General features: G+C 32.6%; 2 protein-coding genes across 2 annotated transcripts; both read right to left on the bottom strand.

Moving 5' to 3' along the window:
- Positions 1-3,203: 3,203 nt before the first annotated feature.
- Positions 3,204-4,926, bottom strand: LOC110697224. Its single transcript, XM_021874582.1, has 3 exons — positions 4,469-4,926; positions 4,064-4,149; positions 3,204-3,634 (listed from the first exon to the last, which is right to left on the bottom strand). The coding sequence occupies exons 1-3, from the start codon at positions 4,785-4,787 to the stop codon at positions 3,356-3,358; spliced, it is 684 nt and encodes a 227-aa protein (XP_021730274.1). The 5' UTR covers positions 4,788-4,926; the 3' UTR covers positions 3,204-3,355.
- Positions 4,927-9,244: 4,318 nt separating this feature from the next.
- On the bottom strand, positions 9,245-22,141 carry LOC110697884 (truncated transcription factor CAULIFLOWER A-like). The gene is made up of 8 exons (XM_021875294.1): positions 21,691-22,141; positions 12,608-12,686; positions 12,455-12,519; positions 12,274-12,373; positions 10,524-10,565; positions 10,392-10,433; positions 10,131-10,228; positions 9,245-9,645 (listed from the first exon to the last, which is right to left on the bottom strand). The coding sequence occupies exons 1-8, from the start codon at positions 21,873-21,875 to the stop codon at positions 9,534-9,536; spliced, it is 723 nt and encodes a 240-aa protein (XP_021730986.1). The 5' UTR covers positions 21,876-22,141; the 3' UTR covers positions 9,245-9,533.
- Between the last annotated feature and the right edge of the window lie 407 nt (positions 22,142-22,548).

Genomic DNA, 22,548 nt, shown 5'->3' with positions numbered 1-22,548 from the left:
GCATTTGAGATGAAAGGTGAATTTAACTAGTACTAAGGTTGGAGTTTCGTCTGTAGCATAAAATAGTACTTTATGCTTTTCAGTTGTAAAAATATTTTTTAATTTATTTTAATTCTGTTCTCATAACACTTTAAATTAATTATGAGTTTTACAATGCAGTTTTTTCTGGCCATCTGGGTGTTGAAGGCTTCACCAGACTATTCTTCTGGCATCCTCATCTCTGGTATAATTGGTCTAATCTTTGGGGAGTCTGTCTTTACATATTTTTCTTATAACTAAGATGCTTTCTTATTCACTCTCTCATTTTCTGGCTTATATATCCTAACTATCTAAAGTGTTAAAGGCCCATATTGATTATACCATATTAGTACTTCTTGAATCTTGAGGCCCAGCTTAAGGCGCACCCCCTGAGGCGCACAAAGATTTTATCAGAAATATTTTTATGTTTATTATGTGCGCCTCACTTCAATGAGGCGCACAGAGGTGCACCTTAGGTGCAAGGAACTCTGAAACACCTTGGTGAGCCTTGAGCCTTTTTATACATTGCTTTTGAGTTCTTATATGTATGATGGTAATGCAGAAGCTATAGGTCTTTAATAACCTAACTTTCAGAGACCTTACCTTATTGGAGAATGAGAGTGATTTATGTCGAATTCATACTCTTACCCACCATTCCAGCCTCACAAATCTTTGAAACACATGAACTAGATCTTCTTTTACCACACCCAGAAGACCTAGAATGACAGTTGAAAATTTTGATTTTTAGGAATTTGTGTTTCTACAACATTATGGCTCTTCTTATAGGGCCTTTCTAAACAAGCACTTATAGTACTTGCAAGTTGCAATAGGAGATCAATGGGAGTGATGTGTTTACTATTGGATTTAACTCTTTTTAACCTCCTAAGCAGCAACCAAAGAATTTGTGGCCTTTTGGGCAAAAGTTTGTGCCAAAAGGAACATTTGGCTTGTTGCTCTTGACTGATCCTCTTGAAATCATCGTTTTCACCTGTATCAATCTCTCTAACAACCAATAATGGGTTGTAATGTTTACTACTTCTTTCTACAATATACAGTGGATCCAGATGAGTGACTAACATGGCCTAGAAGCCTGGTCTGAAATGTCTCCAAAGCCCTAAACACCAGCTGCGAAAGAGTCACTGGTGATAGATGGCAATGCAGAGTAGCAGACCCCACAACCCATTAATTCCCACGCCCTAAGCTCCAAAATCCTAGTCTCTGACTCTCTGGTATTGAAAATGAGTTGCACATTGATGAATCTTCAACTATTAATGCTATGCATAGTCTCTGCCACAAACAAAATATGACTACCCCCTTCAATTTCCAAATCTGATGGTATATTAGAGGTCATAAATTGTTGAAGTGTGAGGATCATAAGGAATAGATGGAGATGTTTCTGTAGGGTTTACAGTATTTTTTTTTTTTTTTTTAGCTAGCCTAAACAAGTAATTTTTCATAGCCTACAACAGAACAATTAGTAGATAAAGAAAGGTTTCAATACTGAAATAACTAATGGGGAGGAAAAAAAATACATAGATACTGTACTCAAGTCCTTGTATACATATAAAACAAATATCCAGGATGAGCCTCTTTGGCATTTTGTCTGACTCCACATACCTAATTAAGGCCAATTCCATTTTACAAAGAAATGCTAGTAGAAAATTGTTATGATCCTATCTTTACAATCCTATCTTCCTTTTCTAGGCTTCTAGCGACATAACCGATTACACAACCTGACCACAAAGAATGTTGATTTCTGTAATCCCATCTGACTTATTTTCTCTGTAAAGTAACATGAGAAGTTTGCTGGTAAACCTGCTTTGAATTTTGATTTCTGTAGCTGTCAATCTGTTTCTGACAGTTTTCTTGATAGAAGAATGATGAATCCAAAGGTCCCATTGATGCTCTCAAGGATAGGTACTGTTTGGCCAAATATCAGCTATATAGTAAGATTGAGTAGGTAATTTACAGATAAGAAAGTTCTTTGTGGCTAAATTTTAACTACACTGGCCTTGTTGATGAAAAAATCGAGAGGATAGGAGTATAAGGACATATGGATTTATTGTTTCTCTTGACCCATAGGAAAGAAAATGACGAAAAATAAACTTAGGTTCTGAACTGCATTAACACTTCATATTAGTAAAGCAGAACTCAATTTTGGATCTTCTGAGACCTGAGTTATATCTGTCATACTTTCAGTAAGAACAATTGGTTTTTGACTGGTTCATTCTTTAAATGTAGGTAGCATTAGCTTAATTTTCAATTTAATTACTTTAATAGGAGTCATAGGAGTATCCAAATCTCTTATAGAATGCTTGGTTAGGGTTACCAAGCCTCATATTAGTGAGGCTAACCTTTAATGGGTATCTGAATTCAAAGTATATTTAGCTATCAACTTTCTTTTTGATTTTATACAAGTATTTATTTTAATTTTTGGAGGTTATAAATTTTTTATTCAAACTTTGTTTCTAATGTGAACTGCACATAGCCTAAACTTCATTGATTTGTCATTGTTCTTAGAAATTTTCTTTGGTTCCTAATAGAAATTTGTCAGATTTCGGTTTGTGCTGCTCTAAAACAGTTGGTGATGCTCTTCAAGCATGATTATTCTCTTATGATCTTATCTTTGTTGTATAGTCCTATTTACCTGGTTGATTCTCTTGATCCCCATGTATATATTTTGTGCACTTGTGAGTTGTCCCATGGTGGAAAAGAGAGAATTAAGTGCCTTAAAAATTGATGCCTTGCTCCTCCCCTTGCCAATTATTACAGATAAAACCTCTCACTTAAGTTTGTAACAATTCTCTCTTTTTTCGTGAGTGTGCAGGGTCCATTTTATATCTACTTCCAAAATTTAGCTTAGTGTTAAATTCAAAGTTGGTTTTATGATAAATTTGGGCCTTTGATCATGCAAATGTTCAACCCCAATGACGATAGCTATTGTTTACCTTTCTAGTTTGCTCATGTATAAAGCACACTTTGATTTGAGGGGGCAGGGTTGCGTCCTAAATAGATGTCTTGTGCATTTGAGTTGTCTCACGTCAAAGAAGAGGGGAAACATAACCACCTTATAAGCCTAGGGAGTTATTGTTGCCATGGTTAATTGGTTCTGAGATAAAACTAAATCCAGCTTATAAGTGGTCAGACGTGCTTCATGTCTCGTTTTAAAAATTTAACAGATAAGTGACCTGAGCCTTGAAAGTGAGACATTCACTTTTGAATAGAGTGACTATGGATGAAATTTTCAGATTTACAATTATAAAATGATTTATGAACACCAAACCCCCTTTAATGGAGGCCAAACCTTCATTGAGCCTACTGTTTTTAAATAAGAAAGCTAGGCCAAGAGCCAGAAATTCTTATGACGCTTAGTGGTAATCAAATAGCCACCTAGTTTTTTGCTCTTCCTCCTTACAGCAACTGTCATGCAATCGGCATTTTGGATGCAGTAATCCACAACGCTTCTTTTTCTTCCTGTCCATCTCATCCAAAATCTCCATGCCTTTGATCGTTTTCTATGGCCTAGTACCAGTAATGATGCCTTATGTTCCTTTGCTTGGCTCACTATTGTTGGACCTTTCTCCTTCCCTGCAAGTGCTACTATTTCCACCTGTACCTGCTCAGTGAAAGGAACCAGATTGATGCCGTTAGAGCTTGATTTGAGGTTTGGTGTATCACTCAGTTTGCTACCCTTTAAAATTGTTATCTGATAAATTCTGTGACATTAAAGTTACAAATCTCATGGAGCTTGACAGTTCCATTGTACACTTTCAAAACAATATGATGGTTTTGATCCTCATAATAATCTATTAGTTCTGACATTTAACTTTTTATTACTCATTGATTTATTGTGATATATATTACCAAGTTTGATCTGTTAAACGTTTTATAATGAGGATATTAGAGTGACATCTTTCTGTAGGTCAATTCTTTTTGTCTTTACATAAAAAACTTAGTATCTTTCTTGATTCTTTTGTGTTTTTGTTGTGAATGTGTGATCAGTGTAAATCATACTATACCAATTGATTAGAGTAATGTGACATACCCCAGGTCTTCTGGATTGGCAGACGCTTCTCAGAGAGTAAAGAAGTCCATAAGCTTTTGGATCAATTTCACTCTCAGTATGTGAATCTGCATTGGTAAAAAATTTGATATTAAGACAAACTTGCTCTGCATTTTAGTATGCAAGTTTCATGAAATTAATCTGTGACTTTAAAAAAATTCCCCCTCCTATAAATAATATATTATGTATTATGTTTCTATTTCAGACCGTCCCAAAATTATAGGTCACTTTTTACATTACGAATTATGAAAGCTGAACTTTGAACTACATTAGTATGATTGAGATGTAGACATATGAATAGAAATGGATAGTATTGATATTCTAACTAGTTTTCTTAAATTTGACAATTCAAATGTGACTTGAAAGACAGGATGGAGATGAATTTACCGCATTTTGTTGGCTTGGCTAAATGAAGAAGAATAACAGTGTCCTCCTTTTGAACAGTATGGGATAATGCCCATTGAAGAGCACCCTTAGCCTGTAAGGTTGCATCTACAACGATCATGATTCTGTTTCCCTCCTTTGGCTCACCCTTTTCAGAGCTTTCTTCACTGCTGAAGCTCGATCCACACTCATTTTCGAAGTACTCACTCTTGCCACTTTTAATAGAATTATAAGCTGGATTGGATTGCAGCGGTGGTGAACGAATCCGAGCTTTACTTATTTTAAAGCAAGATCCCGGAATTTTGGTATGTACTCTCACCATCCTCTCTTTTCTTTCTGAAGGCAATGACAGTACACAAAAAACTTAAGGTGTTTTCAGATTTGAATATAACCAACAAGAATGTTCAGAAAACTATACTTTATATAGTTATATTCTTATATATCTGACAAAGGGGACATAATCTGTTGATTAATAATAACTCATATCATAATTATATGGTATATCTTTAGAAGGGCTAAGTCAACTTTGTAAGTGAAATGACAGAAAAGGACAGAATGTGGTTAGGCAGTCATTTAGAGGCGGAAGACGTGCTCACCATTGTGTTTAGATTCTCTGAAGACTTTGAGACCCCATTGTTTAAGTTAGGGTGTGATTTTCTTGTTGGTGAATTTTGTTTTTATAGGGTATTTTCCTTAATGTGGGACATATCCCATTAATCGTGCTAACCATGAAGGTATTTAGGTGTTAAGTGCAAGTCCCACGCCTGCTAAGATTTCTTAGTTGTATTGATTAGTTTTGGGGTGTTGCATTGTTAATTTCTGTATTTTTTTTTACCTTTCGTTGATTTCCAACCGTGTGATGTGCATCCTACTCCGTCTTTAATCTTTTATATTCGCGGGGTTTTCTAATCCTAATCATAGAATACAGGATAACCTTAATTATCTTGGTAGCAACCTACTGATGTTTTTTTTTTTTAAGGTTAGGACTTTCATTCTTTCAACTTGGTACATACAGCAGAACCACAGCTCGGATGAACTCGATCTTCTAAAACTCACACGTAACCGTCTTCTTTAAATGAGGGTGGCTACAGACTGTTTGTTTGGTGTTTGTTCTAGCCTTTAGTTCAGACCTAAAAGAGGACTAGTCATGGTCAGCTATTGTCTACAAATTATGTGGACCGTTTCCGGGCCCGAACTTGGGTTGGATAGGTGCCAAATCAAAGTCTGTTTGTTGCTTCAATTTTTACCATCCTTCCCACCTTACCTTAGCCTTTTAAAACTCGTGCAGAATTATCTTTATTATTGAATTTGATTGACTTCCAAAGCTTATACACCTTCGTGGTGGGCAGGAAAGATAATTTAGACAAGCAATAACAGGTCGGGTCAATCACTCAATTGTGACTTATTACACACAGGCACACAGCAATAGCATGAATCAACACAAATTATCATTGTAAAGATTTGACTAAAGTGTAGAACCTTACTGAATTGTTTGGATTTTATCTAATTATTTAAAGTTTAGTAAATGAATAGTTATCTCATTATTTTAGCTATTTCATTACAAATTTTCTAGGTAAAAAAGAATATTAGATTTTATTTTGTTTTAAGAGCCGGTTTAGTATGTATTATGTATATTGTTGTTTCTTTGGTTTTTTCATGTATTTTTTTCTTCTTTAATTTAAAATTGTATGAACATAAACAAACAATTTTATGAGACGGCAGCACCTAAAGAATAAGTATGGCAATTTAAACTATTTTTAATTTTCTTAATATTGAGTGCTTGAGTCATGAAAAATATAAAACAAATGCACTTGCACCTACATTGTGTAAACCCTGTAGAAATGTGCACATGTGAGACAAAGCCACTCAACCACCAAATCAAATACTAGTACCAATTTACTCTTTAATATTGATTTTGGCACTCTTATGATTTATTTTAACACCCTTTTTTTTATAAGTAGTGCACATCCGTGTTCTCGTAATGGGAGTTAAACTTAGATCTCGTGTTTAGTGTACTATTAAACCATAGAAATATATTTATAAATTCTAATAACATTATAAGCAATTAAAATAATACGTTGAACACCGTAGTTATTTTAATTAGTGGATAGAGAACAAGTGCCCCTACCGGGTATGGGCAATAGCTCTACCATATTTCGATTAATGATTTAAAATGGCTCCAAAAAAGTCAACTTTGTTAAGCCGTCATAGACTAACACTAAACTTGCAAATTCATATTCACACAATCGTTCTATGCACCTCGGAAGGCCGGAATTGAAGAACAAAATAATAATAATCAATTTATGAAATAGTTGATTGCCAATGCCGGCTTATCCGAGCTGTATCTAAATTGAGTGATGATTCTTATGAACAACATTAAATGAAAAATGACTTGCTTTTATTCCATCTGTCTTCTCTTCTTTTCTTTTCATGAAAATTCCTCATATAAAGTGATACTTTTCCACAATCAAGTCAATAACATTATAAACTGTCTTGTAATTGTTGATTTTTGGGCATTTGATTGAGATTGTTTGGAAAAACACAATATAATTTGTTTGGCAGTTTTGCGTTATGCGAATAAGGATCTACTGTACTTTATCTTTATAACTTTCTCTTATCATTATTTTGTCAAAATAAAAAGGAAATTTTGCAAAATAACACCACAAAAAAAAGCCACGATTTTGATTATAACACCCAAAAAAAAAAAACCAAAATTGATTTTACCACCACATAACGGATTCTTGGATGGAATCCGTTAGTGGAGCCTAAAAGACACGTGTCAAGTGTCTATTGGTTTAAATGAATAAATTAATAAAAAATAAACTTACCCCTAACCCAGCCAGCCCCACCACCAACACCACCTGCCCCAGTTGCCGCCGGAACCTTTTGCCTCCACTAAATTCGGCGAACCAGTCCAACTTCCACCCTATAACAGCTGACTCCACTGCTTCTCCCCTTCCCCCTTCCCGAAAACCACCCCAAGCCCATCAAACCACCGCAAAACCAACCTGACCACTGCGCAAACCCTCCTTTCCTCCACCCTTGAAACGGCCAAATCGGCCATGGTAATCGACCATTTTGGGTTTCCATGGTCGATTTCGGCCGTTTGAAGGTGAAAGGTTCCCATGGTCCGTTTTCTTGGTCGGTTTCCCAGATCGATTTTAGTGGTTTCCGATTGTTGTTTTCGGCTTCCATTTAGCGTCGGTTTTGCGATGGTGGCTGGGGCTGGGGTGTTTCAAGGTCGGCTTGGGTGCTGGAGATAGGCTGGAGATGCCGGTGGTGGGGATGGGATGTGGATTGGGGTCGCCGGTGGTGGGTGTTAGGATCGCCGGTTGTGGTGGTTGGGCTGGGTTAGGTTTTTTTTGTCTTTTTTTTTAATTTTTTTTTTCTGATTTATTCATTTAAACTAGTAGACAATTAACACGTGTTTTCAAGGGGTCCCACTAACAGATTCCATCCAAAAATCCGTTAAGTGGTGGTGAAATCAAATTTTTGGTTTTTTTTGTGGTGTTATAATAAAAGTTTTTTTTTCTTTTGTGATGCTATTATCACAATCGTGTCTTTTTTGTGGTGTTATTTTGCAAAATTTCCAAGTAAAAATAACAATTCTTAATATTGGCGGTGCCACAACATGACAGCTTTGTAAGCTCTCTGTCTGAAGTATTTGTATGTATAAAATAAATACTACCTCAGTTAAATATTAGTTGCAATTTTAAGGTATTATTTGTGAGATATAAAATATTCCAAAGTTGCAATTAATATTTAACGGAGGTAGTATGTTAATGACTTGATGAATAGCCATAATACATCCATAAAAATAGTCGTATAGCATAACAAATAAATTTCATAGCTAGGAAGTAGTAAATGGTTTTTTGACACTACATCATGCTCTTTATTGTTTCGTTGTCTCTTGTAGTACTCTTTCGATCTCAAAGAGTCTAATGATCCGACATATTCCATTTAATAATGATTGTAACAATTTATTAAGGTAACAAATATTTGGAAACCATGATATTCAGTATAGGAAATTAGAACAAGGAACTATAATTCCAAATTTAATGTTTATGAAATGCTACATCAAATTTCAGATTATGCAAATGTTAGTTATAGTTATGCTAGCATTGCTAGGTAATAAGTGAGCAACAAACAGTTATCTATCCATGGCATAGCACCATTTCCACAAGACTACAACGAACCCAACTTTCCCTCTTCTGCTCTCCTCCAGTCTTCATCTCCTCCCACCTTTCATGTTGCTTCTATTAGCTACTCTCTGTCGCGTTGTCTTTTGTATGCCTTCCAGGCAAAGCGGATGTTGGTTGCCAGTCTTCTTCCTCTTGTGCTGTAGTTGTAAGACAAGAAAGGAATGCAATAAACCGGAGTTACACTATAAACCACATTAGGTGTATGATCACGTTTGTTCTCCAGTTCTGATACAAGTTGTTGGGCCACATGCTAGACTTGCAACTAGAGGAAAGATAATTGAACACGAGTTAAATGAGAATCCATCTAAAATTTAATCATCTGGGTTTTCTGCTGTACAAAATGTCTTTGTATTACAAAGCCATGTTCGTTCATAAACAAACTCAAACATTATCCAAACCAATAGCTAGTTAGTTAGTCTTTTCATTTTCCTACTTTTCTTTAGCCAAACCTTTTCCGGATTTCCTATCATTTTTCTTTTCCTTCATCTACAATGTAATAAAATGGCCACTAATCTTGTTCTGATGCAAAGATAAGCAGATGAGGAAAAAAACCGAAAATTTACAAAACATATATATGTATGAAAAAAAAATAGCCTAAGCAGATATTATGTACATCAACTGAATATCTTTATTTTATGCTGCATCCATTTCTCCCAAACCCATGGAATTCAGAGATACTCATTGAAGTCTTCCATGGCAGTCTCAGAAAAAACCGAAAATATACACAACATTACCTAACATCTTTGTTTTACCTTTATACATTAACAACATTTCTAGCCATACTTTTTATACAAAGTGCATAGATGCAGCATTATCTTAACTTGTTTCCCTGATGTCTAAACTCGACGACCATCATCTGTTTGCTTCTACTGCTCAGGCATGTGACAGAGCATCCAGGATGGAATAAGGGTAGAGTTGTTGCTTCGCGTTGGCGGCTGTGCTTGTTCGTCTTCTATAGCACTTCTGCCTGTCCCTGGTCTGCATTTCAAGCATTAAACACATTCAGTTTATGGATAAAGAAGCAATCATATACCTGCGCAACATCATAATAATCGCGGTGGGAACACACATTAAGGACTTTTGAAATAGATCAAAATTTACATTGTAATTGATTAATAGCTCATTTAAAGATATAATTATCACTTCATCAAAATTATTTCCCTAAACTATTGCTTTAAAGTTCTATTATATCGTTCCCACTAGAGTTGTCACTGTCCTCAAAGGTCAACCAAACATTTTCCATCATATTCCTACACAACGTGTGACACTCCATATGATCAAGCTTTTTCTACCAGCACACCATTTTTTTCCTCTAAATTTCGGAATTTAACATGAAAACTACATATAACTGATACAAGTGTGACAAAGTGTGGATTGCTAAATTTCATAACTTGACTTTAAAAGGAAACATTAATATTAGAGAAAATAGCCGAAATTAACACAATAGGTCATTGAGGACTGACCCTATATTCAATGAGGGCATAGCCTGAGACATGAACCCAGATGAGTTATTGTCATGTTTATGCTGATCCTGAGCCAACGCCTTCTCTCTCTCCTTCACCTATTTTTAGTTCAGTATACATTGCTCATCTTTAGCAACACAACATATCAAAATAAAGGTTACAAGTACTTAAAATCGATTTTTTTTTTTTTTTAAGGTATGAAAATGAGAGACCTAACTCCTAATTTGAAGTCCTAAAAATTGAATTGGTTCATGATAATACCTTCTTGGTTAGCAAGTTGTTGTGATCCTGTAATGCTTTGTCCTGTCGTATTAAAATGAAGTTATTAGAATATATAATACAAATTTTTGGAATTTATTTTTGGCATTAGATGTTTTGTCTAGGGATGCATACCTTCTTCTGAAGCTGAGAAATTGACTCATGCATGAGTTGATTCTGCAAAGATGAACAATTTTGTTAGCTTATTTGTTTATATCTTCTCCAACCAGGCAATTACAATACAATATAATAGTTTCTTATGCAAGAGAAAAAAAAAATTAAGATACTTAGACTTGGAAATTCTAAGCAAAATTCAATTATACAAACCAAATTACCAGACCTAGAGTTGAATAGTATGTATGTAATTACTAGTATATCACTTAACTATGATCTAAACCAAAAAGTGACCCAAACCAGCCCAAAAATTCAGTATGACTCTTTTTCATTCAAAGAATATGCCTACAATAATAGATTTGAACATGACAACTCGACAAGACCCAAATAATTGCGATCGGACTAAAATTGAACAAAATGACTCATCACCTTAATATGATGTACTATGTAATTAAATTACTCCAAATCATACCTAGTCCAAATGACCACTATGCCAACTCTATATATACTCAACCTTTTTCCATATTTACGTTTGTCAATCTCTAACAGTTAGATTGTTAAAAGTCGGAGACTATATCTAATTGACGATATAAAAAGATATAGATATGTTCTTTAAAAACGAGAAATTTCAAGTTTCTCAAATGGCAAAGACAAATAAAAGCACTTTTTTTTTTTTTACTGTTAATCAGCAAAACCGCTACTTGCCCATAAACCGCTGGTTTTACCTGTAATTTTACAAATTTAACCTTTTGAGAAACAAATTTGTTTCTCATGTTGAGTAACTGGGGTGGCCTCTTTAGAAATTTCTTGAACAAAGGATTTATCAATTCTTATTACCCTTGCAGAATTACGTCTAAACTTTTAGGAGAAAACACACATTTTGTTCAAGAAACGATCTAGGTTAGGCAGGCATAACAACCCAATATTGTTTTCGCCGAGGCAGGATTTGGGAAGGCCTAGATGCAATTAACCTTGTTTCTAACTATTCAGTTTACAAAAGATTGATACACACTAAATTTTTTGGCCAATGCTGGTATGATGACATGATGACATTGACCATCACCTCCTACCTGTATATTTGCATCAGAACATTCTGATTTCTGAAGAGTGAAGACCTAATGTTGTCATCTTTTATACTAGCTTAGATAATAAGAATGCTTTAGATCTTTTAATTATTTAAGGTTTGTGTTTGATCATGTGAGCTGTGATACCACTACTAGATGCTTAACCCTTGGAAAATACAACCTCAAAATATGTAAACTTGATAGCTGATAATCAAACACAAAGTACTACTCGTAACTTGAAAGTAAGCATATCTAATTTATTTTCCTGCAATGCACTATGAAGGTAGGAACAATAAGATAAATCTTATCATTGATGTAGTTTTCAAAACAATAATGTTCATTCAATTAAATAGCCTTACTACGGACCAAGTTCTACCAGATTCACGGTTAAAATTCGTATGTTTTAACCATTAAAGTCAAATGTGACCTATCAATTAGGGACAAATGTCTCTTAAAATGATCAAAGTATAAAACTGAGTATTGAATTCATTGCACAATGCATATCCAAAATAAAGATCCTAGACCTATGTCTAAGATATAACATATCAAATTTGGCTATAAATTGACTATTTCTTTAGTTCCCCCTTCCCCCCTGCACCTCCCCTATTTAGCTTGAGGAATTCACCGATATACCATCAGATTGATACAAAGAGCAAAAGTGGTAAATTAATTAACTCAGAAAATAAGCTAATGCTGCTGTAAAATACCTTCTTTGACCTAATATGTTTAAGAGCACTGTCAAGCTGATGCTCTAAATTTTGAAGTTCCTTCAGGTTCAAGGTATCAAGTTCTTCTCCCATGTAGTGCCTGCAAAGATCAAAAAGCTTAAACTTTTCGGCGGTAGGGTGGTTTCCTCATAGAGCAGCATTTGTTCTTAAAACTTATTACCTGTGATTTTTCTGCAGAATCTCCAGCCTAGCCTTCAGCTTTGCATGCTCCAGAGTCCAGCTTACCTAAAAGTAGTAAGCATGATTTATCAGCTGAAGCACATCTGAATGTGAAATCTCAACTATTATGCTTGGAACAAGGTAACTTCCATACATGGGAATCAGGATCAGGAGCAGTAAGTTGTCTCTCTGCAAATGAATATCTTTCGTAGCGCTCGAGGAACTTCTCCATGCTGCTCTTAGGTAAAACACCAACACAGACCAGGTCAAGAACTTAAAAGAGATATAGTTTGGATACTTGACATCCAAAAACCCTTTTGAATGATATCAAAATTTATAGTCCAGTTTAATCATCTGATATACAATCCAAATGCAGGGATTTTATTTCTACTACTTGTTTAAGATTTCCTGCATAAGATGTATAATTAATTGGGATTGATCCCTCTACCCCACCACCCCCAACCATGAAGGATACACTTTCAAACTAGTATGCTCACGTACACGTCTTTTTTTTTTTTTTTTTTTTTTTTTTTGGTCTAGAGAGAACTTGTGCACATGCTATAGACAAGATTCAATCCTCGGTCTTTGGGGCCACCCCCACAACCTTACCAATGTAAGTTACTTGGCATCTACTGCATTGGTCTATGATAGAATCACATGCCAAATCCTAGTCCATATATGTTTCAAAATAAGTCTCAGCTTTTAGTCTTTTATTTACATTAAGCCAATGGCAAAACTAAAAGAAATTAATTAAAAATAAAAAATATTAAGCCAATCATAGTTAGGAACCAACCCTATATAATGAAAAAGACATGTCATATGAGATTATGAGAATAGTATGTCTCATAATTATGCCTAGTTATTCTTACCTTTTGTAGTTATATTCATTTTTCATTCTACTTTCATGTCCACATCTCATCTTGTAGCTGAAGTGATTTCCATATTAAAGAGTCCTTAATTTTTAATCACTAAATCTTGTACCAAAGTTTTCATAGGATTCATCCATCTCCTTGGTCTAATTATTGCTAATTTGTTGCTTGAAAGATACATGATTTTAAGTAATTTTCGACTCGCTTACTCTATGTTTTACGGTATATTATATTTTGAGATTATAGGCTTGGGTTGTTCATATAGAAAAAAAGAATGGGATTACAGGTCAAACTGTCAAAGTGAGGTCTCATTTGAGTGTTAGGAAAAATGTTTCCTTGATTGTATTCAGTGTAAAGTAATTTAGGTTATATACAACGTAGTACTATTGGACTTAGCCCAATAATTACAAAAGCTAATTACACTTAATCACAACATACTTAAGGCCCATTTATGTACATCAAATATTTCTTAATACATAATTTATTGCCAGTCTTCTTCTCTTATTCATTTTATGGGACTATTGACGCTTATAGAGATAAATGTGAGCTGAGGAAATGCATTCCTAGCTGTAGTTTGTGAATTACACTTTGATCATTTTTTTTTTTGGGTGCAAATGTGCCTTAAGGGCAATACAAATTACAACAAGGGGAGAGGGATTTGAATATGTGACCTGTTGATCTATTGTACATAGACCCTAAGTCTTTGTCACTAGACCAAGACTTCATGGATACTTTGATCATGTTAGATATACATATTAAGCTAATTAACTAAATCAAGTTATTGGCCTTGGTGATGCCTAAATTTTTTAGTGGAATATAAATCTGTAATTATACTATATTTTATTAGTTTTAGCTAAGATATTGTAACTACATTCTACTATTAATATTTAAGAGCTTCATCAAAAGATTCGGTCTTTCATTGAAATGATTATAATGGCATTAACATTCAATATAGGAAAATTCTAATTGTAGTATTGGTTTAGCAAATAAACTCTACGGAGTATTAATTTATGAGATCTAAGATTAAATTGTGACAATTTTGTATTATTAAAATTAAAATTCTAATTGTAATGTTTTTTTGGTATATATTTGATATTATGCTTTTTTTTACAATTGGTTTTATATACGGAGTACATAATCATTTAGGATTTTGTTAAACATATTTTGTGTTGTGGTTTTGAAAAGTCATTTATTTTTATAATTTTTACTTATTAATGATTAAATATTAATTATTAAAAATTATTGATGATTGAAATTACTAATTGACAAGTGTAAAAACGAAAGTGTTTAATTTTAAAAAATGGAGGAAATATTATTCAAATGTGATAAGGGTGACTGTATAGAGCTGAGAAGTGATCTTTTGTACTCCGTTTGAGTTGCACTTGATCAGTCTTGGAATTCAAATTGAGTATGCAGATAGGATTATTTGATCAATCAAAATTTGGGTTTAAGATCTGGTAACCCCATCCAATTTTGGCTGAATATTACTATTGCTATACATTGAAATTGGAGAGAGTTACAACTATGGTTTTATTTCCTTACACAATACCACCATGATTTAGACTTATCATAATATCATCAAAAGACAGTGAAAATGAAATCAGCCTTCCTTTAAGGCTTAACAGTACTAAAGATGAAAATGAAATGACCTTGATAATTCTATATTTTGATTGGATGTATATTCAATTATTTCCACTTTTCCTTAACAAGAGTATTTATCTTTAAGCATACTTATAGTTATATGGAGTTTTACATGTTTTTTTTTACGGAATTCAATGCACAACTTGAACTATATTTTGTAATATATAAATATAAATTAAGTTAATACATTATGGATACATCAACTTTATTGTAAGAAATTTAAACTAAGTCAATTCACCTTATTTTTGTTAAACTGAAATTATTTTTACTGAACTCAAATTATTTTGCTGAACATAAATTATTTATACTGAACTAAAATTATTTTTACTGAAATTATTTTTACTGATTTTCTATTATATCTTCTGTAAAGTTACTACTTTTACTGAACTAAAATTAATTTTACTAAACTAAACTTATTTTTACTCATCTGAAATTATTTTTACGAAACTAAAATTTCTCTTACCGAATTTTTTTTTTTTAAGGTGAAGTGAACTCCATGTTTTCTTTAAAATAAATAAATAAATTCTCACTCCATTACTTTATTATTGCACCATAGGGGTTGGGCACAAGTTTTTTTTGACAGTGGAAAAAAATGAGAAAGAAAGGTAAAAATATAAAATTGCTCATATGATTGTATATATAAACTAAAAAAATCAAGTGTTGTAAAGTAAGTATATTATTAGGTATTTACAGTGTGAATATAGGTATTTCTTTTCTTTAAATGAATATATATGTTACAATATTTGTGAAACTTTCTTAAAAGACAAAGTAGATTCAAAATAGCAATTATCTCACCTTTACTATATTGTCTATATGTATTTTATTTTTAATTTTTTTTGTTAATAAATGGAAATATACATGTCAGGTTTTACTCCAATATCTTCACTTAGAAAGTTAGAATTTCTCTATTGAATAAAATTAAATTAAGCCTTATTCTCTACACTTTAAAAAAATAAATATTCAGTAAAAATAATTTCAAATCAATAAAAATAATTTCAAGTTAGTAAATATAAGTTCAGTCTGTAAAACTAATTTCAATTTAGTAAAAATCAGTAACTTTAAATAACGAACAAAATAGAGAATTAGTAAAAATAAGTTCTAATTAGTAAAATTTAGTTCAGTTCAAGAAAAAAAATTTAAGTTCAACAAAAATAAATTCAATTTAATAAAAATAATTTCATTTCAACAAAAATAAAGTGAAGAGAACAGGGCCTAAATTTTCAATTTAATTAAATAATTCATTGTTGTTGTATTTATTCTATGATGAATTGATTTTCACTAACTAATGATAATTTTTACAAATTTGTATTTTATTGAATACTATTCCTTCTGATTATGGTTGTTAAATTATGACTCAAAATCTAGTAGGGCTAACTTCTGATTTGGCAAAGGAAAAGTTTGTAACTATTGTCATGTGAAGGGTCATATAAAAGCCAAGTGTTGGAAATAGAAGAAGAAGAATGAGGAGAAGTCCAATGAGGACAAATCCGCAAATATTTCCAACATTGACGATAATGATGATAATGCACTTTAGGGTTACGAGCTTTGGGGCTGCGGTTTCTACGATCTCTTTACGATAAGTGCCCTTTTGAGATCTCTTGGTGAAACGAGAAACCGTGTGGATTGTGGTATGGAGTCTATGATAGATTTTTTTTTATTTTCGTTTGTAATAAAGTAGCAATCTTGGTTATGCATTAGATTTTGTTCTAGTTATGCTATTTCTTATCTCAATTTTATGATTTATAAAGTACAATTGCAATTTAGAAATTCTTGATATAATTTTTATTTTCTAGAATTGCTTAAGCTTTTAGGTTTTGGTTTTAAGATGAAGAAGTGTTTGAAGAAAGTTTGGTCAATTTTGATAAGCATGCTTGGCATCAGGACATTATACTCTCAATATAGGTCATGTGATGGTTTCGTGTAAAGAATTTTGTGTTCGAAGACGCACCTGTTCACAAGTTATAGAAGATGTCCGTTTTGTTGATTACCTAATATGAGTATAGGCTTATGGAATTTTGTTTAAGGTGGAGTTTCAATGTTTTCTTATGAGCATTACTTCTTGGTTCAAGATGGAGTAGCCTTGTTAGGTCAATTTCAAGTCAAGGTGGAGATTTGTTAAGTAAATTGTGACTCAAAATCTAGTTGGGCTGACTTTGAATGCAGATATCTCTCAAAATACAAGTAATTTTGAGGTAACTCAAGTTGGAGGTGATAGCTTGTTTTAAGAGCTTTCCAACGGTAGGTCATATGCCCAATTCCGATAAAAATCGAGAAAGTTATGGCCGTTTTACGAAGAGCTGACGATGTTGGAAACATGCTGACGAAGTACTCGACCAGGCACGCCCGTGCCTTAAAGAGGCACGTCCATGCTTAGTCGAAAATTTCAAAATTTGGTCCGGTTTTAGCTTAATTGTTTTAGAGATAATTTCCTAAAATGATATCTTTCCTATGACGTCTATTTGAGTATACTTGGGGAACAATTTAGGATTTTATTAGCGTTTCCTTGTGTTATAAAAGAACCCTTTAGTTGATCAAATAGATCAACCTTTTGAGCCATTAGATTTAGGACTCCCTGTATTATTCTCTCGTTCTTTCTCCATTATAGTGAAGAAGCTCTCGAATCCCCCACCCGTGGATGTAAGTCTAATTTGACCGAACCACGTAAATCCTTGTGTTTGATTTACTGCTTTCGAATCCCCCACCCGGGCATGTGTTCTTTGTTTATCTTCTTTATTGCTTTTCTCGTTCTTATTTTTCATTAACTTGTTCCGCATTAATCAAACACGATTACACCCTTATCTCTTAACAATAGTCATGTTGACTTTTGTGCTATATAAACATTGACTTTGACCACATGTTAATTAGTAAAATTAAAGCATATTGCCGATTCAATTTTCATTTTTAATGTTTTAGAAAGTTCGACTTACTCATCGTTGGCAAATTACTTTTACTATCTTACCCTTCTCACTTAAATTGTCTTTGTTTTGTAGTATCTATTAAATATACTTCGTATGTTTCCAAGACTTTCAAAACATCTATAAATCTATTTATCTATATATGTTATATATATTGAAGTTTTCCTCTTACAAGTGTAATTTTTTTTGTTTATCTTCAAAAGCATCTATGATAACATTATATTTTATGAACTATAATATTAATTTTTTATTTTTTTTCCTCCATCTACTACTTCTCAATAATTGAATACTCTAAGTGGTATTTCTTATAATTGTATCGCTGCTTATTATACATTTTCTTTGATAAGATGTATTATACAAAGTAAGGTTTTCCCTTAGTTGATCATTTTATTAACAAAATAGCAATTGATGATCGATTTATAATGACTAAATTTTAATTCTTTAACCATGTATTAATTTAAAATCCGAGTATGGTTCGGACATTAGCTAGTAGCGTCCCTAATATATAGGGGTATTTTGAAAGCTAAGTTGTTAATTTATTTAATACGGAGTTTAATTCATGTAAGTCCAAACTAAAGAAGCATTTATTTCATTTATGTTACTCGTATTAAGTTCATTCCTGACTTATTCAATATTACCGGTTTCAAATTAATACAACTTATTACTTTGTTTTCAACAATTGCATGTACGTTACTTTCTTTTTGCCATTTACATGTAATACATATTCTGAAACATACTCTTTCAAATATATATATATATGAAGTAGATTAGTAATGCACAAAGAATTTGCAATAACATTATTTTAATATCCCAACTAGGATACTTATCCGCAACATTAGGTGCTCGTAGATCTAGATGCACCCAAGGCTATTTTGCTACTTATTGACGGATTTTTTTCTCTTATATAAAGCTACTCAAAGGTTCGGTGCATTATATACTTAGATTGGTCACTAATGAAAATATTGATCATATTATATAAAAATAAAGAATGTTCTTAAAGAGGATAGCACCGTGGGGGGTGTTACAACTATTGCATCAAAGTGTAGCATAGCGTAGCTTGATCCCTCTACTCTCGTTAGATGAATGGATCTTGTAAATTTGTAAGACGGAGATTAGTGTGTGCAAACGTGCATATTGCTAATATATAGCGACATAATTTAAAAAGAAAAACTAATCAAGCGTTTAACTCTACCTCCTCCCAAAAATCAATTATAAATGTAATATACACAGATTAAAAGTGTATACTATACTTCTGTTTCACATTTGGGTATATAATATTGCAACATTTGGGTATGACAATTTTTTAAGGAAATGCGAGAGAAAGAGGAAGGGAAAATTTCATGCCAAAACCCACTAAGTTCATACAACTCCCACTTAATTAACAAACTAGTTAAATTATAATGTGCTAACGAGATTTTTCTAAATTCCCTCATATGTTATTTGATAGTATCATTGTGGATATATATACAACATAAAAATAGATAATCGTAAGAGATAATATGTATGTAAGATATAATTTTATATATATTTATGGATAAGTTATTATGAATGATTGATAACTCTTACTCTTATGAGCGAATTCATTACAATACATAATCAGAATAATCTTTATATTCTGCATCAAAAAAAAAAAAAAAAAAAAAAAAAAAAAAAAAAAAAAAAAAAACAGAATAATCTTTATATTGAATGAGCTGAGATTTTACAGGATGAATGTTTTCTCAACCTCCATCACTTATACTTTCAGATGATTATGTATGTAGATTATTTAGCTACCATCACTAGTCCCATTTACCACTTAATCCACCCACTACACCGCCAAGCAACCTTACATGACTAGCGATCACCCACTTGTGTGTGAGGGAGCGAGAGAGAGAAAGGAAGGGGGGGAGGGAGGGGGAGCTAGTCCAACCTTCATAGCTACACTAGCCCTTGCAAGAGTTGCAACCACCTTCACAAGAAGTATCTCGGTCCACTCTTCGAAATTCTTAGAGAGAGAGAGATCTTTTCATATAAAGTGTTAGCTAGAATGGTATAAGGCATATTTGACATTCGATGGGAGAATGACCTTCCATTAATTATGGTCTTGCTTGCCATCCTTGCCTGTGACACTGGTGGAGATGGGTAATAAGACTAGTGGGGATGGGAAGTGAGAATGGAGGGGAAATTGGTTAGGGCTATATATTTGGCCAGGACCAAAGTAGAGGAGATAAGCGAATTAAGGAAGACTAATTTTACATGATTGTCAGCCTATATAAGCTCAACTAATATTGATATTCTATTGTACTCCGTTTTAAAAGTTATCAACTGCATTATATAAGAGTGTCTCAAAGTAATTTGTGACAGAGGGATCCCTTAAAAAAAATTATTAGAGGAATTGCCATTTTAATTTTATTTAAAAAGAAAAACCTATTTGAAAATGCTATACAGCCTTTACTACTAGGATTTATAAATGACTAATAATATTGAATTGGAATTTCAAAATGACTAGAACAAGTAGTACGTGTATAGAATAAGAGATTTTAATAATAATGGACACAACACAAGATCTTGGGATGTAAATAATAAAAACTAAAAAGTATGAAGTACAAATGTCAAGGAAAAGAATAAAAAAAAAAAATTTGCAACTTTTTTGGTAAAATCCAAAAAGTAATCCGTAGTCCGTACAGCATGTAACTACCATTTTGTACGTAATAGTGTATTGTAATTGTAGTGCATGGACATGGTCATGCCTTTAAAAAGACAACTATTAGGATCTACTGAGATAGAAAATCTAAATATTTCATGAACTTTCTTGTACAGAGGATGTGTAATTGATTTGTAAATTGTATTCCAAACTGCAAATTTAAACCTTTTTCTTAATTAGCATAAAAAAAATATATATATGACATTGGTGAATTTATTTGTACTAAATTACATGCCCTGACCCATAGTTTTGAAACGATTTTCTTTTTGTATGTATCATTTTGTCAAATTTTATATTGAAAACCGTTGAAAACAACAAAAATTGGGGAAAGTTAAAGCAAATCAGATTACTCGTACTTAGTCCATTTGTTTAAGTAGCTCTAACATCGAAGAAAACCATTTTGATCAAGAAGAAGGTACAAAAGTAATGATGTTCATTCTGCTTAATAATGAATGAAAGGACTTATATATATATATTGTTTAGTTCAAACTTTAACCCCTAGCTACTCATTATATACGAGCGAGTAGTAAAATCATAGAATACTTTGTATTTGATAATTTTTTATAGAGTACTTTGCATTTGATAATTTTTTATATTTTAAATTGTGTAATACGAAGTATATTATTAAGCAATTATGTATGTTAATTAAGAAAAATTGAATAAAATAACACAGATAAATAGATAGATAACTTATATTTGTTTAAAATAATGATACAAACTATTTTAATAAAAATAATTATACGAGTATTACAATAAACTATTAGAGGTTCAAACTTCAAAACTTTGAAATTGTTAAAATGAAATTAATTTAACCTATATACTCTAAGTAGGTGCCTAAAAATGGAAGAATTTAGGTTTAAACAGAAGAAACCACCTGATCTACATAGAATTTACTAAACTAATCCATACTGTTCACGATCCCTACAAAATCACATACTCATCCTCTTTCTCTCTCCTCCATTTTTTGTTTATATTCATAAATTAAACAAGCACCAATTGAATTGCACCCCAAAAATTTAAAACTTATAAATAATAATCACGTCATCAAATTTAATTTTTTTTTTTTTTAAAAAAAAAAACATTCTTATTAGCTTCAATCATGAAAAATACAAGTAGGTCAATTACATACCAGGAATCAGAAGCGTACTCGAAGAGCTTGCCTTTAGTAGAGAAGATGATAAGAGCGACATCGGCATCGCAGAGTATGGAGATCTCATGCGCCTTCTTGAGCAATCCAATCCGACGCTTGGAGAACGTTACTTGTCGATTGATCTTGTTCTCGATCCTCTTGAGCTGAACCCTACCTCTCCCCATTTCACAGGGTTTTCCTTATTTTCTCTCTCCTTCCGGAGTAAAATCTCACTCTCTCCCTCACTCAATCACTTATTAATATTAATATTTATAATAAGTAAGAAATGCAAGGGGAGAGAAAATAAGGAACGATACAGTAAGGGAGAAAGAGAGATAATAATATACTACAAAATCAGTTATATAATAAGTATGATTTTGTAATAATGTTAGAAGAGAGATAAATCTGCAGGGAGTATATGACGCAGGAAGGTAGACACGGGAGTTATGAAAGAGAGAGTAGAGATTTAAATGATAAAAAAAGAGTGGTTTTCAAAAGTGGTTTTATAAAACCAGACTGGTTTCATCAAATGTGTTGTCGACTTTTGATTGGATAGGACGGTTTTAATATTTGGATTTTTCGTGTTTTTATTACTTTAAATGAAATAATAAGGTGGGGGTCCGTTAAAAATATGGGCTTCTAAAAAAGTAAAAAGGGAAAAACCAAAAAAAATAAAATATAACCCAGTATTTAGGATTTTTGGGGGGTTGGGAATTTTGGTTTTTCCCTTGATTTTTGTAAGAATGAATCTTAGGCAGACGGTAAAAAAAGGAAAAAAAAAAACTTGGAATAGTTGAAGGTTACCCGTGTCAATTTATGAGTATCCTAAATAATCCGTAGTTCTTTTTACCTTGAGGC

This window comes from Chenopodium quinoa, unplaced genomic scaffold (genome assembly GCF_001683475.1).
Source record: "Chenopodium quinoa cultivar QQ74 unplaced genomic scaffold, ASM168347v1, whole genome shotgun sequence".
Taxonomy (NCBI): Eukaryota; Viridiplantae; Streptophyta; class Magnoliopsida; order Caryophyllales; family Amaranthaceae; genus Chenopodium; species Chenopodium quinoa.
The sequence above is the reverse complement of the archived record's forward strand: the minus strand, read 5'-3'. Positions and strand labels throughout refer to the sequence as shown.